We start from the raw sequence: 19,211 nt of genomic DNA, 5'->3' as shown, positions 1-19,211 counted from the left end.
CCAACAAAGAGGGTTTATGACCATCCACATCTGGTATTCGCGTAATCGCAGGGACCATTTGTGACAGGTCGTAAGCTAAAGCAAAGTCGTGAAAGGATCTTCCCGCGTGATCGGTGGTTTCCGAACCGAGCCAATCGGCATGGTGAGCGTTAAAATCGCCAAGTATCACGATTTCAGCGGTAGGAACCCCTTCGAGCAGGGAATCTGTAGCCATTTGGATGTGCTCAATGAGTCGCTCAGTTTCGGTATTTCCGCTATGGGACCTATACAGGCATGCGTAGAATCGCGGATGGTCATCGCAGTCTACGCGCAGCCAGAGGCTAGATAGGTCCCTTCCTTCAAGCGACCCGAGGCGACGAGAACAGATATCCTCTCTGACGTACACGCAAACTCCCGCCCGCGGCACAAATGAATGTTCCAATTTGTACCCCGGGTAGGAGAGGTAGGAAGTATCAGCCGGGAAGGATATCTGAGTCTCAGTAAGGAAGAATAAGGCCGGCTTCGCAGTTTCGAGGTGAAAGTGAACCGCGTTAAGATTAGAGTTGAGCCCCCTAACATTGGTAAAGTCCACTGAGAGCGTGGAAGGGGATGCCTTCGGTAAATTCTTCCGTTTGCCCCGAGATCGAAACTTATAGTTTTTTGAGCAGTTTTTGCCCACCCCAGAATACGAAGGGCAGCCTGTGCATCCACCACCGAATACTGATTGTTCCGATGATGGACGCTCAGAGGGGGATTCTCCACAGCGGAAACGTGTGGTACCCCCCTGGGGTAATCTCTGTTTAAACTGCATCTTCATATTCTGGGGGAGGGGGGAATTGATGGGCTCCGGGAGTCTCACTCACCGCACGAAACGCGAGTACAATAAGATGAACCTATTGCATCACTTCACGCCGGTTTTCTGTGAGACAGTGGTACTGCCCCGGTCGTGCCTGCCCGATTGGCTGAAGCCCGAAAGCAACAGCATGGCACTCCCACGCTTATAAACTAAGAAAGCCTGAGTGAGCAAAATGTACAGCCTTGGCTCGTACATGATGATCCCTATGTACGTGCCAAGGTTCGTACATTCTTGCTCATTTACAAGCTTGACAAATTCCTATGTTTGTACGTGCCATGGCTGTACACATCGATCACTTAAAAGCGTGACGATTTCCCACATCGTCGGAGTTACACCCCGAGAGCATAGCCAGATGTAGGCACTCTCTTTGACTGTTAAATTGTATTCATTCGGTATATAGCAATTAGCACGTCATTATTTCGCTCATATTCTATTGTAACACGCGAGTGGTAAATATAGAGTAAATCAATAAATCTCTATTATTTGAAGCATCCCGTTGACCCAGGAACCGTACAATAGTTATAATGTATTCGTTAACCATCTATAGTTATCACCTATTAGTTTTATTCTAGTATAATTCTTCTTAGTCTAGTTTTATTCTTATTATTTTACAGGCCAATTATCACGGGTCAACATGAAATTTGACATTGATTGCAAAGCATTAAATTTCGTTAGTTTAGGTCGTAATAAGACGGAAAAAAAATATATGGCATGAAAAACTTTGCTTTTGTGCTTAGATTGAACGAAATTTTTAAAAATCTCGGATTTTAATTTTTGATTGAAAATAAAACTATTGAAATAAAAATGTTTATTATTTTTATTAAGTTTTACTATCGAATTAGCTTACAGAAAAGTGGAAAATAACTTAAAAGTGCACACTTTTACTTTTTCTTTTATGTTCATAGCTACTTTCTCTCAATAAACCCCAAACATAGTAGCCCATCATGTTTTCATTGTATTGGCCTTGATAGCGTTGTTCATTGTTTATTATAACTATCACAAAATCAAACTTTATACCGAAAAAAGGTATTTGCTTTTCGTTTTTGTGAATAACTAACTGGAAAATAAAAGTATAAACTTTAGGACAAAGAACGAAATTTTTTTGTACAGTCGTGCTATAAATGCTATTCCAAAATGACAGGTATTCTTCTGGAATGTATTGTTGGAATTCTTTTAGATCAACAATTTTTTTCTTTGCTATGGGAACAACAGAGCTGTACATTTTTTTGTGTAGGCAGTTGCAAGTTTATTTGATTTGTTTTCCTTAAATCAAAACGGGCAGATGTAAGGCCATCAATAAATTCTTTAGTTAGAACATTTGGTATTTAGAATTCAATAATTTTTCTTTCAGTTGCCCAGACTGTGAAATTTTCGATATTTTTTATACATATTACATTGATCAACCAAATAAACAATAAATTTGTTTTTAATTTGGAGGATTTTAATTCATAAAAAAACACATGTCCCTTTTTTTTTGTATGTGGTGAAAATGCGCTTGCGCAGGCCCGCGCCAAGGATATCGAGCTTGACCCGGAGACTGTGGGGCTGGGTCTACACTCAAATCCCTCTGCTATTCAGAGGGGTAGGGAGACCCGACCCACTAAAAACACCTCAGCCCTTCACGCGCCCTTAAGATGGGCCCTCGGGGTCCGCCAGGCATTCTACCCAAGGAGAGCACATGTCCCTGGACAAGTTTTAGTATTAAGTTAAAATAGACCAGTCGCTTAGTTCGTGTAAAGGGCGGACAAGTGGTGTTTCGACAGAAAACGGTGTAGATATGTGTTGACTAGTGATTAAAGCATAAAAAAAATTGGGTTAAAATGTGACATGTGCCCTTTTAGTATTTAGACATTCACATCATATTATTAACGTATTCTTTTCCATTTTTGTGGATTATTTTCTTAACCTGTAAATTAAGTATAAATAACACCAACATTCTATTGCCCTGTAAATTTACTCTAGCATTTTAACTATGTTATATTAATCGTATAGCGTATACTATAAACAACTAACGAACGCGCACGTAATCTAACGAACGCGCACGTAATCTAACGAACGCGCACGTAATCTAACGAACGCGCACGTAATCTAACGTATGAATCAACGGATATTTATTTAATTATATATATACACGGTACGTAAAACACTAATAGAACTGTCAAAAATACAACAATATACATACTGGTCTCTCAGCTGGGCAACATGATGCCGGACCCGTTGCCTCGACTCGTCGCTCCACACAAGTTCTGGATGCTCGTGACTCGCGTCAAACATGTGAACGGCACTCACTCCCCCCGCTTCCCGCATTGCTTCGGCAAACACGCCCGGGACGTAACGGGATATACTAAGGCGAACCTATATTAATAATAATAAATCTTTGTATATGCATAGACAGTGCTAAGAATGTATTACCAAGAGTAAGCCGTTATATAATTTGACTCCTCATTCAGAGATTGTAAAAAGAGAAAAAATATTAAAAAAAAAAAACAGCTCAATTATTAAAAATCCATATTATTAGAACTTTACCCATTATGAAACATACTTTATTCTAAATCAATTGAGATTCTCAGTAATTCCATAAACGTTTTTATACCTCCAAGCTATTAAGTGATACAAATGTAAATCACGATTTTACTCTTTTTTAAATTCTGCAAAAAAATGTACAATAAAAAAATTAAGTAATTGGTGATTTGTGTGTGTGTCTTACAGCATAGCATACCTTAGGTCCATGCAACTTGTCGGACATCATTCTAGCTAACAAATCTATAGCAGCCTCTCTCATCTCTGGTAGCTTGCTATTGCAGAAGAGGTCTAGCAGGTAAATCACAGCCCCTGAAAAATATACTAAAATTAACAATAGAATTTGTGGTCGATGTTTGGTTAATGCGGACTTGGTAAAAAATATACTGTAAATCATTTAAACACAGTGATATAACCCTTAGTCTTGGGTTTCTATATTATTCAATGGCCTTTTTCTGTGACAAAAGCCGTCAGTTATCGGTTCGCTAAATTCCGGTTTTCGCACGTTTTCCTTCACTGTACGAGCGAGAGTGAAGTACGCACATATAACGAAAGTCCATTAGTGCAAAGTCGTGATTCGAACGCCCGACCACTATAAGGCCAACACTGCTGAATCATTTCAGACTTACATGAAGTGAAAATAGTGTCTTGGCGGGGTTACAGAACTTTTCTTTCGAAGTAACTTATCGTATACGTAACTTAAGTGTCCGTATGTAACTTCACTTCTATATGCATGAAAACGTAAGTTACCAATTTCCTTATATTACATTTTGTGTAGGGAATCGTAATTTTTAGATTCAATTATTAGAAAAACAATATTATAATGTCAATTTTAGTAACTTTTATCTATGAAAAAATTGAATAAAGAATAAAGTATCAACTCTTTTAGATATTTATAAATAAACGAGACAAAACATTATTGAACTTAGTCTTAATTATTCAAAGAATGATTGTTAGTTCCATTAATATAATATTAAAAATTACTTATGGTTATTTATTAAGCTTTTCATACCTTTTACCAACGCCTCTCGGACAAGCGCAGTACTGGCCAGCAAGGCGGACAAGGCGGTCACGGCCTCAACCTGTTGCGAGGCCACAAGGAGCGGCAACAAATGTCCCAGAAGGCCACTCGCGGCAACATCTTCGACGCACTCGCGGCAACCGGCCGTAGCCGAGACGCAGCGGAGGGCCGCAATGCAGACGGGTGGGTGGGACCGAGCAGATAAAAGGCCGAATATTAAACCGAACTGGCCGTTGCACTGTATTTCTACACCTGGAATATTTAGTTTGAGACACTCATTAGTAAAAAAAAAATGCGTTTTTAACTCATTAACAATAAGTTAAATGGTGAATAAAAATACAGAATAAGTTTTAAAATGCTATGTCTATAAAAACTTTAATTATTTCTTTTTTAAATAATTGAATTGACATAAATGTTTTCCAACAAGGTTGCCATGCACCACCACTATGTGGAACCAGCTGCCCACTGAAGTATTCTACTTAGGAAGTCCTTCAAGAAAAGTACGTAGTACGTACCAATAGTAAGTACCAATTCTTGAAAGGCCGGCAACGCACTTGTGAGCCATCTGGCCATGTGTGTGTCAATATTTTGTAAGGCCTCCTATAGCAAACACCAAGCAAAGCTTCTTTAAAGCTCCACTCAACTTAGCTTCCGAGCGGTCAACTGATTTTAACTGACATTAAATTATCTGCTTAACGTGCTAATTTCACGTCCTACCGATTGTAATTGACGAATTAAGTTCCAAAACTATACATTATTTTCATAAATTTAAAGGTTTTAAAAACAATTCTTCAAAAAACTCTGTAAAAAAAAGTTGTAACATAGAACGAGCGTGTACGTTTCGACTACGACTCTTAAACACGTATGAACAACATTAAAAAAAATGGTACAACTCTTGGCCAGCTCGTTATGGTCGGACGTCACGTATCACACGGGTGAAATTTATGATGAAACTCAGCTGAACAATAAACAAAGCTCGGGACACACTAACCTGGATTCTTAATAATACAGTGGGCGAGGGAATTCAACGCAAGGGTGATGTGTTCTGCCCTTTCGTCCGTCAAGTCTTTTCGTATTTCGCCTTCCACAAACTTCAACAAGTCTAAAACGAATTGTTGAGGATTCTGCAAGTAAGCATTGAAATATCAATTACTTAGACAATAACATGAAAGACCGATAGATGAGCGATCTCTGAAGGTAAGTATGACTCCGGTACGTCATTATGACATACGCAATTGGTATTGTCTCGACTATGAATGTACCCCTAGCGTAAATAAAAATAAATATACATAATTATGTAGTTTATTTTGTCATTGTGTTGGTATAACAGACACAACACATTTAATATATTAAAATAAAAGTTATATAGTAGTAGTCTTTGGTTAACATGGTTTTTACACATTGAAAGAAAACAATTTTTTTAATCAGATTAAAGCTATTTGTATTATTATAAACTTGTAAAGCAAGCGAAACGTCGGAAAAATGTAAATTTAAAATTATGTAAAATAATTATAAGTTTATAATAATACAAATAGTTTTAATCTGATTAAAAAATTGTTTTCTTGCAATAAAAGTAATAATAAAATCCAAAGAACGTATTACTTAAGACGAAAAGTTAAGTATGTTTTTAATTCGCCATCATGTTTTGTATAAAACAAGATGGCGAAAATGTCAATAAAATGTCAAATGTCAGCCACTTCAACAAACCGACCAAAACTAACCTCAAACATCAAGTCAATTATTGAATTAAATTAATGTAAAACACAAACTATCGATTTTGATGAAACTTGATACTGTTGCCTCATTTGGAATATACCTGACATTAATAAGATCGTTTCGACTGTTAGTTTCCGGGGGGAATTTCTGGACAAACAGACGCCTACGAAATTTAACACATTTAAGCATCATGAAATTGTCAACTTGTCAAACTGATAAACGCGTTTTTCCTAGTGAAGGTCTTAAAACTAACTCACCTCTATAGTAAACTCTGGCTGCTCATTGTATATATGTAAGTAGACCCCACCAACAAGTAACAAACGCTCATGCGCAGAATATTCGAATGGTGTTATAAGGGGCTCGTCGTCACTAAAGTAGCGATAATCGCGAAGCATCTCTCGCAGTTCTGCCCTTGTACTGTTATCCCATACAAGATAAGGCGTTCTCCAGTTGGATGTAAGGGTTTTTAGGAGCTGAAAATTTGTACGGAAAAATATTATTCTGCTGAATTTTTTTTGGAGTTTACTCCTCAAGAAACGATTTGAGTTATAAGGCCCGGTACGGAAATTTTATGAGGAGTAAAATCAACTGAACACGAAACGTTGAGGTGTTACGTAGAAAGAGACAAACATATATATCTGTAGGATTGAACGTGTAAAAGAATGATTCCATCTTATTCTCTCTCTAAAATTGGATTTGTATAAATTGAACACAATTATTATTGTTATTATTATTATTATTATTATTTATATTGTTTTGTAACATACTTTGAAGTATTATAAATAATCCGAATAATTACAGATATATGTTTGTTTCTCTTATCATTTTAGCAGATGCGTTCATTTACCCTTTTTTTTCTATTCGATATAAATCATAATTATCGTTCGTAAGGAGTAAACTCCAATCGTGCGTTGTAGCTGACACACACACACATTTTTTTATTGTTATTCTTTAGCTACTAAATTGTATTGTCAGCTAAAGAGTTTGATTGGTGGAACGGGCTAATCTCAGGAATTTCTGAGCAATATTTGTGTCACCATAAAGTGAGAAAGGCTATATGCTATAAAGCTTTACGCTTCACAATATCGTGAATGGAAAATATTAGTAAAACGAGAAAAAATATTTATTTTAGAGAAGTTTTTTTAACCAACTGCAACCAGGCTTTTATCAGATTTTATGATATGATTTTGAAGCAATTTGAAGACTGAATTTTTTTTACTGTTTTTAAATTATTTCTAAATCAATGACTAGTTCATAGTAATTAACTATTAAAATTCAAAGTATTTATGTACAAGTATTCGAAGGTATACTTTTTATAGCATAGGAAACGCCTAAAAAGACCATTCATCGCAACCCATGGACACCCATTATGGAGGGAGGGTTCCCGGCCTTTGATAAACATCGTCGACTCAACAGTTCCCGATAGAAAATGTCTTGTTAAGCGGACCGTGGAAGACTGATGAAGATTTTAATAATTATTCAAGTCTATTAATAAATCGTTATCATAATTTCAAATAACCCTCCATAAATAAAGATCAATTATCGCGCACGTTTCTAACGTATCTCTAAGTAAATAAAATCAATCTTGAACTTTTGGGCTGATAAAAAAACTTACCTCATGCGTATCAGGATTGGCAAGTTTGGAGCAAAGGTATGGTGTCAGGAGAAGATGTAGGGCATCTTTAACATTGTCGTCTATTGCGGAAGTCTCGTCGTGAGGTCCATACAATGCGGACAATGCGCGTACGCATTGTACTGCTAGGCGGTTAGCGATCTCCTACAAAGTAGAGTGAAATTCATTGTTAAATTTTCCAAAAAAATATTAAATTACGTTGTTAGCCATTTGTGACTGACACATAGTCTTAAGCCTGGTTTCGCCATATTTTCCTTCATTTCAGTGCAAAAATTAGCACGTGTAAAGAATCTCAGGTACTCATAAAATATATAGAAGCCACTAAATCCATTTCTGTTCACTTTGAAATATTTGCCAGCGCTCAAGACGAGATTGTGACTTATTACGAGTTAAGATGTCCATAACCCATACTAATATTATCCTTATCCTTACGACTGACAAATGTGTGACTTTCTTCGTGTTGAGGATCAGGACCCTATTAAGAAGACTGGAGGCCTCGGGGCAACAAAGGAGTCCCCCTAGCCCCAAATTATTTTTCCATCAATAATTTATTGAGAAACCAAGTAGATTCTTACAGTATTAACTAAACATATAAAAAATGTGTTTACTAGTCGGAATTTCAAACATTTTTTGTCCGAAGTGTCTATTATCCCTTCTTTCTAGAGGACCCGGGGGATGTAGCCCCGGTTTCCCTCCCCTAAATCCGGCCCTGTTTAGGATATATAGATGCGAGGTAGATGATCGCGATCGGCTTATTATTTTAAGATAAAGTTATAGTTATAGTTATATAGCTATAGTTATAGTTCTTTGCCGTAAAGTTATATTAGAGAACATATTCAGACACAAGTGAAACACATTTAATATTCGCAATTTTCCGGTTACAGCCGTACTAAGACCAATTAGGAAAAGGAAACACGTATATGTGTACGTTATTAAAATTATACGTACGTATTTATACAAACGTGTGTTTATATCAATATCTGAAATACCTGTTTGCTAGCCGCTTTCTCCGTGTCCATACCACTTTCGGTGAGCGTGTAGTCGTACTGCAGAACGGGCAGCAACAGCGCGTGAACGGCACCGGCCTTCGCTAGTAAAACGCGACACGTCGGTTCAGCTGATAACGCCGCAACGGCTTCGGCGCCCGCGCATGCAGTATCACCCAATTGCTGTAATTTTTATATAAAATCATTGTCAATGACAATTAATTTTGAATTTGAATGTATGTCATTTGTTGTCTCCATTTGAGACTTATTTATTACGTATACGTCATTCTGTGTATAAAAAATATATATTGTTCTATTAAATGATTTTATGTATGGAACTAATGGACAGAACTAATGTTGTGTTAGTATTCTTTTTAAACACAAGAAGAACTTGTGTTAAGTCAAACTCTAAATAACTATATAGGTAAACAAATACACTTATGAACGTCAGAAAAGAAGTTAAATTAAATGTAAATTTACTACCAGTTCGCAAGTCAAGGGCGTAGAGCGGGCAAGAACTGGCAAGAAACTTTCCTTCTTGGAAGAAGAAGTCTTGAGTCACACAAATTGTTTGAACAGGAGCAAATCGATCCCAAGGAATAGGTTCATTTAAATATTCGTCAAATTTACAAAAAGCTTTTAATTTACGTTTAACGAGAGTGTTGAATTTACTTCTGCAGCACAAATATGGATTGAACCTCTGCAGCAGCACCCCACAGTAGTACACAGTCATACCTTTACAGCACAGTACAAAATCATACCTTTAACATAATACGTAAGTACTATTTAAATTAGTGTATTATGCCAAATGACTAAAACAACAATGTTATAGGATCTCACCGGCCGTTTGAGTAATGGCACTAGATCTCCAGCAAGATTTGGCAGAGCAGCAGCAGCAGCGCGACAAGAAGGAAAACCGGCAGCAACAGCGAAGCTACGAGCGCAATGTGCGCACACGCGGGCCGCTGTACTGTCCGCTTTACTTCCACCCAACACTGATACACAGCGGGACAGGGCCGAACTTAGGACCTGCCAATTAAAAAAAAAACTTTTCGAAAATGGTATATATTAGGTACACCTTACGTAGTACTACAGTTTTCAGACTTTGATATTGTCAGTTGCAACGACGTTTCTATTCACAATACAGTCGTAATATAAGTAAAAAAAATCAGCTTTTTCGAGTAGCCTTTATTTATTTATATATATTATCATTAGCACGTATACAGTGTGTAAACAAAGTGAATACAGATATACCAATACATTGAGTGATTATATACTGATACGTGGTCTATTGGGGCTTTTACCTTAGTAATAATAAATATACAAAGAAGTTTCACATATGTACTTTGTACGTACACACGTTTTTATCACCATAACTTAATTAGAATCAATAACATTTGATAAAGGTAATATATTTCAAGTTATACCTGTAACCCATCCTCGCGACACAATTCCTCCGCATTCAAAGCGGAACAGTGTACAGTCGCATGCGCAAGTTCAGCAGCAGCGGGCAATAGGGCCACAGATGCGTCTTGTTCCGCAAACAATTGCTCACCCTCCGTCTCTAACTGCATGGTGCGCAGGAGTTGTTTGTAACCCGCGTATTTGTATGGGGCTAGTACTGTAAACAAGATTACATACTGTAAAAAATAAACCTTTCATGTCTGGACCACAGAGATCGGTATGTGTTATATGATGATTTGTCAATCTAATAGGCAAGTAGGTGATCAGCCTCTTGTGCCTGACAGATGCAGTTGACTTTTTAGCTCTAAAACATGCCGGTCTTCTAACGATGGTAACCGTGCGAGCGAATGTTAAATGAACAATGTCCATTGTACCTCAGGGATGAGAGTCGCAGATTAACACTGTGATAAAATATAAATGAACACATGGAAAAATTGCAGTTTATGTTAAATAAATATCAAGTTTGCTCTACCTTCAGAATATCTCTTGAACAATATGGTCTGAGTGCGTAATATGAGCAATATGTTATTAGTGTTCGGTCCGTCACCCGACCACACGTTGCGACTGCAGAGGAACTCGTATGCGTGATTTACGGCCTCAAAACGATCCTGTAAAAATATAAAAATACCTCCCGTTTATCCCTTTTTTCACATGAGCCCTATATTAAATAACTGTTTCATAAATCATTTTAATCTAGGTTATTATTTAAAGGTAAAAAATAAATTTACTTATAATCGACAAGGAGTAAGGTAGATCGGTTCAAAGATACTTTAGTTTCTCAAAGAACACATTCACAATTACATTGACTTAGTGAGAAAACTTATAGAAGGGTAGTTGTGTGCATCGTGTAATCAAAATATTATATTATAAATAAAAGTATTAGTAAAGAAAAAAAAATCAATGGCGCTACAACCTTTTTAGGTCTGGGCCTCAGATTTCTGTATCTGGTTCATGATCATTTGTTAATGGAATAGGCAAGTAGGTGATCAGCCTTCTGTGCCTGACGAACGCCGTCGACTTTTTGGCGTCTAAGGCAAGCCGGTTTCCTCACGATGTTTTCCTTCACCGTTCGAGCGAATGTTAACGTAGATTTGTACATGTAGATTTAAACTACAGTCAAAACCGTTAACGACGACATCGTTTAGAACAACATAACGGTTATAATGACCAAAATCAAAGGTCCCGGCTGAATTCTATTGTATAAGGTACTTAACAACGTCATCGGCTGTTACGACTATCGGTTTTTACGACCAAATATGAGTTTTCCCTTCGATGTTGTTATAAAAGATTTTGACTGTATATCCAAATCAAGCACATCTGATATCAAGCTCCTAAAAGCTCAGATGGTTCTCATTATTTTTCTCTTCGGTTTTAGATCACAACTTAGTTAGGGAAAGTTTATTTTGAGTAAATTTTGTTTAAAGAATGTATTTGGTGAAAATATTTTTTATTTATGTTAGTTTGAACATACATATAAAATGTTTGTTACATGTTACATAATATATTAGGCAACGGGCGGCCTAATCGCTTACAAGCGATTTCCTCCAGGTAACCTTAGCATGAAAAAAAAAATTAACAAAAAAAAACATAAAATTGAATGTAGCACTAGAATTATACAAGGCTGAACTAAAATAATAACTAATTACGAGTCAGAAGAGAAATACCCAAAAGATGCTTGAATAATTCTACACACTCGAACTTGTCTCATATCAAGAGTTCCAAAGCAGGATACTTTGCACCATAAAGGAGGAGTGACAGAATTAAGTTTCATGAGTAAGAATTTTAAGAAATAGATTGTCAAGGGAACGCCAATCAAAACTACTGTTAAAAAGGATCATAACACTTTTCTTTAAGTAACTATGAGTCTAAATATTAACCACTCCACCACAATATGACGTAATGCTATGTACCGAATGAATGCAGTTTCAACAGTCAAAGAGAATGCTTACGTCTGGCTATGCTATCGGGGTGTAACTGTGACGATTTAGGAAATCGTCACGCTTATAAGTGATCAAAATGTACAGCCATGGCATGTACAAACATAGGAAATTGTCACGATTTTAAAAGAGCAATATGTACGAACCCTGGCACGTACATAGGGATCATCACGCTTATAATTCTATGTAAGCCTGAGTGAGCGAATGTACGAACCTTGGCACGTACATAGGGATCATCACGCTTATAATTCTATGTAAGCCTGAGTGAGCAAAATGTCCGAACCTTGGCACGTACATAGGGATCATCACGCTTATAATTCTATGTAAGCCTGAGTGAGCGAATGTACGAACCTTGGCACGTACATAGGGATCATCACGCTTATAATTCTATGTAAGCCTGAGTGAGCGAATGTACGATCCTTGGCACGTACATAGGGATCATCACGCTTATAATTCTATGTAAGCCTGAGTGAGCGAATGTACGAACCTTGGCACGTACATAGGGATCATCACGCTTATAATTCTATGTAAGCCTGAGTGAGCGAATGTACGAACCTTGGCACGTACATAGGGATCATCACGCTTATAATTCTATGTAAGCCTGAGTGAGCGAATGTACGAACCTTGGCACGTACATAGGGATCATCACGCTTATAATTCTATGTAAGCCTGAGTGAGCGAATGTACGAACCTTGGCACGTACATAGGGATCATCACGCTTATAATTCTAAGTAAGCCTGAGTGAGCAAAATGTCCGAACCTTGGCACGTACATAGGGATCATCACGCTTATAATTCTAAGTAAGCCTGAGTGAGCAAAATGTCCGAACCTTGGCACGTACATAGGGATCATCACGCTTATAATTCTATGTAAGCCTGAGTGAGCGAATGTACGAACCTTGGCACGTACATAGGGATCATCACGCTTATAATTCTAAGTAAGCCTGAGTGAGCGAATGTACGAACCTTGGCACGTACATAGGGATCATCACGCTTATAATTCTATGTAAGCCTGAGTGAGCGAATGTACGAACCTTGGCACGTACATAGGGATCATCACGCTTATAATTCTATGTAAGCCTGAGTGAGCGAATGTACGAACCTTGGCACGTACATAGGGATCATCACGCTTATAATTCTATGTAAGCCTGAGTGAGCGAATGTACGAACCTTGGCACGTACATAGGGATCATCACGCTTATAATTCTAAGTAAGCCTGAGTGAGCAAAATGTCCGAACCTTGGCACGTACATAGGGATCATCACGCTTATAATTCTAAGTAAGCCTGAGTGAGCGAATGTACGAACCTTGGCACGTACATAGGGATCATCACGCTTATAATTCTATGTAAGCCTGAGTGAGCGAATGTACGAACCTTGGCACGTACATAGGGATCATCACGCTTATAATTCTAAGTAAGCCTGAGTGAGCAAAATGTCCGAACCTTGGCACGTACATAGGGATCATCACGCTTATAATTCTAAGTAAGCCTGAGTGAGCGAATGTACGAACCTTGGCACGTACATAGGGATCATCACGCTTATAATTCTAAGTAAGCCTGAGTGAGCGAATGTACGAACCTTGGCACGTACATAGGGATCATCACGCTTATAATTCTAAGTAAGCCTGAGTGAGCAAAATGTCCGAACCTTGGCACGTACATAGGGATCATCACGCTTATAATTCTAAGTAAGCCTGAGTGAGCGAATGTACGAACCTTGGCACGTACATAGGGATCATCACGCTTATAATTCTAAGTAAGCCTGAGTGAGCGAATGTACGAACCTTGGCACGTACATAGGGATCATCACGCTTATAATTCTAAGTAAGCCTGAGTGAGCAAAATGTCCGAACCTTGGCACGTACATAGGGATCATCACGCTTATAATTCTAAGTAAGCCTGAGTGAGCGAATGTCCGAACCTTGGCACGTACATAGGGATCATCACGCTTATAATTCTAAGTAAGCCTGAGTGAGCAAAATGTCCGAACCTTGGCACGTACATAGGGATCATCACGCTTATAATTCTAAGTAAGCCTGAGTGAGCGAATGTACGAACCTTGGCACGTACATAGGGATCATCACGCTTATAATTCTAAGTAAGCCTGAGTGAGCAAAATGTCCGAACCTTGGCACGTACATAGGGATCATCACGCTTATAATTCTAAGTAAGCCTGAGTGAGCGAATGTACGAACCTTGGCACGTACATAGGGATCATCACGCTTATAATTCTAAGTAAGCCTGAGTGAGCGAATGTACGAACCTTGGCACGTACATAGGGATCATCACGCTTATAATTCTAAGTAAGCCTGAGTGAGCAAAATGTCCGAACCTTGGCACGTACATAGGGATCATCACGCTTATAATTCTAAGTAAGCCTGAGTGAGCGAATGTACGAACCTTGGCACGTACATAGGGATCATCACGCTTATAATTCTAAGTAAGCCTGAGTGAGCGAATGTACGAACCTTGGCACGTACATAGGGATCATCACGCTTATAATTCTAAGTAAGCCTGAGTGAGCAAAATGTCCGAACCTTGGCACGTACATAGGGATCATCACGCTTATAATTCTAAGTAAGCCTGAGTGAGCGAATGTCCGAACCTTGGCACGTACATAGGGATCATCACGCTTATAATTCTAAGTAAGCCTGAGTGAGCAAAATGTCCGAACCTTGGCACGTACATAGGGATCATCACGCTTATAATTCTAAGTAAGCCTGAGTGAGCGAATGTACGAACCTTGGCACGTACATAGGGATCATCACGCTTATAATTCTAAGTAAGCCTGAGTGAGCAAAATGTCCGAACCTTGGCACGTACATAGGGATCATCACGCTTATAATTCTAAGTAAGCCTGAGTGAGCGAATGTACGAACCTTGGCACGTACATAGGGATCATCACGCTTATAATTCTAAGTAAGCCTGAGTGAGCAAAATGTCCGAACCTTGGCACGTACATAGGGATCATCACGCTTATAATTCTAAGTAAGCCTGAGTGAGCAAAATGTACGGCCTTGGCTCGTACAATGAGTTTTAGGATCAAAACTACATTGTCGCTTAATTATTAAACCATCAATCTAAATGTAAAATATATGTAATCCCCATAAAAACTTTAAGCTGTTGATGAACAAAATGGAAAGAATAAACTTATTAATGTCCAATAATTTATGTCAAAATGAAAGAGGGGGCCGCCTTAATGTGTGAATCTCTTACCCGTCCTTCAGGATTCTTATCAGGGTGATACTGCTGTGCCAACTTGTAATAGGCTTTCCGAACAGCCGCTTCATCCTGCGGCCCACTCCCACTCAGCCCCAGCACCATATACGCTTGTTCCGCTGTCATCGACGCTGGCTTTTTATCTACCTCGCGACGCCACGCCTCTAACACGTCCTTAAGAAGACCCACCTAGTAAAAAGTATTAAAATATATATAGCATATATAGCTTTTAATTATATACGGTGACAGAGGTCGCAACACATCCAAAAAGTTAAAATGGAAATGTGCCGGTCACATTGCCCGCGTGACTGATGACAAATGAGCAGAAATACTCTTTACTTGAAATGGCCTAGTGGGAAGAATAAAGTGTGGACGCCCACCAGAAACCTGGGATGATCAAATAAAAGGGACAGTGGGAAGGATTGATAAATGGCAGGGGGGTGCGGGACAAGCGAAAGAATTTGGAGGAGACTTTCACTCTGACGGATGTCGTCTACTATTGTTGAACATAATAGCATGGAGTACATCAATCCAGAAAATGCACTTGAAAAAAAGACTATTATAATTTATTTTAATACTTGTAGAAATAATAAACATTTGTGTTTGATTATATCGATATATAATGATCGTCACTGCAATTGCTGCATAAGTTAAAATTTTTATACATGTATTTATTTCATATATGTCTTCCCTATATGTGATTTAAATTGGAGTATGTTATAGGTAAAAAACGATTTTCGACGTTTCGAACTATAAAATCTATCATAGACAGCAAAATATTAAAAATTTAAGGACTCCATATGGGATCCTATACTTAGAAATCTTAATTAGAAAGAAACAATTTTAAACTACATTAGTATGTTTTTTCACATATAACACAAAGAATAGTGTATCTACAAATAAATTTCAATGTGTGTATTTGTAATTAAGCTCCTCAAAAAGGCTGGAACGATTTTGATTAAATTTGAGTGGATACATGATTTTCTTTTATTTAAGACGTGCGCACACGACAGCTGTCGCGCACGCTAGGATTTTGTATAACTTTGAATTTTTAGGAAAAAAAACCATATATACATACCGGATCCGGTATAGGCCAATCCGGGAACTTGTGTTCGTCGCACAAATGGCGCAAATAGAACATATTGCAGAACAGCTCGTGACTGAGTTGAGGATATCTGACCGCTGGGATCGCCAAGTACGGGTAACGAGCCGCTATGTGCGCTCTTAGTCGCGGCGTGAATTCACCTATATGCGCTGATACCTTCATTATAAGCATGCGTCTGAAACGATAATCCTTAAATCAGTCCAATTGCAATTCAATCTGTCTCTTTTCAACACAGCGTATACACAATTCGCCAGAAAGAGACCGAAGACTCTTTGACTTCAAAGACACTTTGATGTTATTAAAATCTATGAAAATCTCGTTACGAAGGCCATGACACATTTTGGGTCACAATACTACTCAATCCGAATTCTTGATGTCCAGAGTTGAATGCTTTTATTGCCTTTAAGGTGTAAAACTTAATTTTAAAAATCAATGAATACTAAAACTAATTTCACCTTACTTTTAAAAATTTATAAATGTTGAACTTATGCCATTAAAAAAATATTGATGTTTTTAACCAAAACAATGGTATCTATAGATAGATAGATATAGATATGTCTAGAGATATAGAGATACCATTGTTTTGGTAATAAACTCGGTACTTTTTAGGTTTATCTATTAGCTTGAGCCTGCATCTCTTAACGACTTTCTGTTTATATGCGCATTTGGAATACGCATGTAGGGAAAAAAACCATGGTGAGAAAACCGGCATACCTTGCCTGCAAAAGTCATTTATATATAGTCATATACCTCATTTCAGAGTTCCATATTGCCTCTGGCGTATCCCACTCGCCTAAGAAGATTTGGGCGAATTTTTCGGAGCCATGGTTCTCCAAATAACAGACCATCGCCTCAGGCAATAATTGACCGAGAATCGATCTCTGCATTATATCTGATGTCGACTGTGAACGGGAAAAGATGTATATCAAAATTAAAAAGAATAATTAAAAAAAAAAATTATTTATCATACCAGGGGCGCGCTTACCCATCCTTCGATATGCGGGTTAAATACACGCTATTATTTTATGTCTCCAAATATATAATGAGTATATTTATACTATGTTACACAATAGTTCGCTAATAGATACGTTAATGATATTTAAAGAAAACACTTTTATTATTTAATTATTTTACATAATTTTTATAATTTTCTTTAAATGTTTCTTTAAAAGCTATGTTAACAAAAGACAATACTACGTCAATGATAATTTACTTAAACGCGTATACAAAATACGTTCATAATTGCGTATAACTGTTGTGAAAATTTCTTTTATTGCATGAGGTTGAAAAACATTATGAAATAATCTCTGCTTTTTAAAAGTTTAAAGATTTTTCTCTCATACAAACTTCACTTACATGAGTTTTACTTTTATAGTAGTATTGCAAACTGCAAAACTCAATCTACATAGATTCGTATTATGTCAAAATAAATATTATAAATAAAATGTTATCTAAATTAAATCCTTACACTATGGATGTACACAAAGATTATTATATAACCTAGAATTAAAAAAAATATTTGCAAGAGCTCTCAAACCATTGTTTCTGAACGAAGTTTGACATATTTCACAGATACAAATAAGAATGTTATATAGTTTCAAAATCATAAGTAGAAAAAAAATATGTTTTTATCACCTGATCAGCTCTAAAAGCTTGCTTCATATGCGTAAGTCGCAGGAACCGAGCGATCGGCAATAAATTAGAACCAGTATAGAGCAGCATGAAGTAAAATACTCCGGTGAGGTAAAGTTTTGAAATTTCTGGGTTGTCCTGCATCACCTCGTATAACAGTGTTGCCACCTGACAATATAAACCATTTTATCTACATAAAAAAGAGGTTTTTATGTAGGGAAAATGTAAAAAAAATTGATTCTATTTGCCAAGCGAACAGTTTCTATGGGGTAGAATAGTTGTTGTTCCATACGTTCGTATGGAGCTACTTAAAAGGTAGGCTACGTAATTTATTTTCAGTCAGCTGCATAAATTCAAAAATGTTGCATAACTTCCCTATTGAGGAATGGATGATGTTCTTAAGATCAAACATTCAAAATCAAAATCAGTCTTTACGCCATTACCTATCATTAAAAAAAAAACTTAAAATGTTTCTAACAGAGGTAGACTTTCATATACAATGTTTCTACATTCTCCATTGACTCCCCATAAAGCCTTTTACCATAGAAGCAACCAATTGTCACCTTATATTGTAATAACCCTAAGCCCACCTAATACAACAACTACTTAAAACTTCTTAACAGAATATTTCCTATTAAAACATCTCAAACCCACCTTTTCCACAAGTATAGGATCAAAGGTCAATAAGAGTTGAACGACGTGCGCCAAACAAGCCGGTTCCGATAACAGCCGCTTCACCCTCGGAAGAGGTCTTATTACTGCATCTTCCTCATCCCTAAAATTAGATCGTAATTTACAATCACAGCACAGTGTTTTACGTAACCCTTCTTTGAGTAAAGGTTCAGGCCACTCTTTAGAATTCTTCAACTCAACTCAAAATAACTTAATATTGGTAACTTAGTACACTTATGAACGTCAACATATGTTAAATTGATGTAAAATTAACATTTACTATCAGTTCGCAATTCAAAGGCGTAGAGCGGACAAGAAGCACTGGCAAGAAACGCTTCCCAACTCTTTATAATCGCAAACTTTTGAGTCATACAAATTGTTTGAATTGGAGCAAATCGCTTCACGATTATAATGGATTAAATAGTACTTATCCGGAGCTGGATAAAATTCAATAGCGGGCTGGTCAATTTT

The 19,211-nt window shown here is 37.4% G+C and overlaps 1 protein-coding gene across 2 annotated transcripts in view; it reads right to left on the bottom strand.

Moving 5' to 3' along the window:
* Positions 1-19,211, bottom strand: part of LOC123715891 (dnaJ homolog subfamily C member 13) — a 47,949-nt gene that overhangs the window by 11,343 nt on the left and 17,395 nt on the right. For both annotated transcript variants that reach the window (XM_045671240.1, XM_045671239.1), the window contains exons 19-33: positions 18,723-18,843; positions 18,072-18,236; positions 17,187-17,338; positions 16,410-16,611; positions 15,329-15,520; positions 10,648-10,783; positions 10,139-10,332; positions 9,552-9,740; positions 8,715-8,894; positions 7,708-7,869; positions 6,350-6,565; positions 5,368-5,500; positions 4,368-4,628; positions 3,555-3,667; positions 3,018-3,190 (exon numbers count right to left, since the gene is read on the bottom strand). In XM_045671240.1, coding sequence (XP_045527196.1) covers positions 3,018-3,190; positions 3,555-3,667; positions 4,368-4,628; positions 5,368-5,500; positions 6,350-6,565; positions 7,708-7,869; positions 8,715-8,894; positions 9,552-9,740; positions 10,139-10,332; positions 10,648-10,783; positions 15,329-15,520; positions 16,410-16,611; positions 17,187-17,338; positions 18,072-18,236; positions 18,723-18,843 — 2,589 coding nt within the window. The remainder of the gene's footprint in view (positions 1-3,017; positions 3,191-3,554; positions 3,668-4,367; positions 4,629-5,367; positions 5,501-6,349; positions 6,566-7,707; positions 7,870-8,714; positions 8,895-9,551; positions 9,741-10,138; positions 10,333-10,647; positions 10,784-15,328; positions 15,521-16,409; positions 16,612-17,186; positions 17,339-18,071; positions 18,237-18,722; positions 18,844-19,211) is intronic.

This window comes from Pieris brassicae, chromosome 11 (assembly GCF_905147105.1).
Source record: "Pieris brassicae chromosome 11, ilPieBrab1.1, whole genome shotgun sequence".
In the NCBI taxonomy this organism is placed as follows: Eukaryota; Metazoa; Arthropoda; class Insecta; order Lepidoptera; family Pieridae; genus Pieris; species Pieris brassicae.
This window is presented reverse-complemented; position numbering and strand designations above follow the sequence as displayed.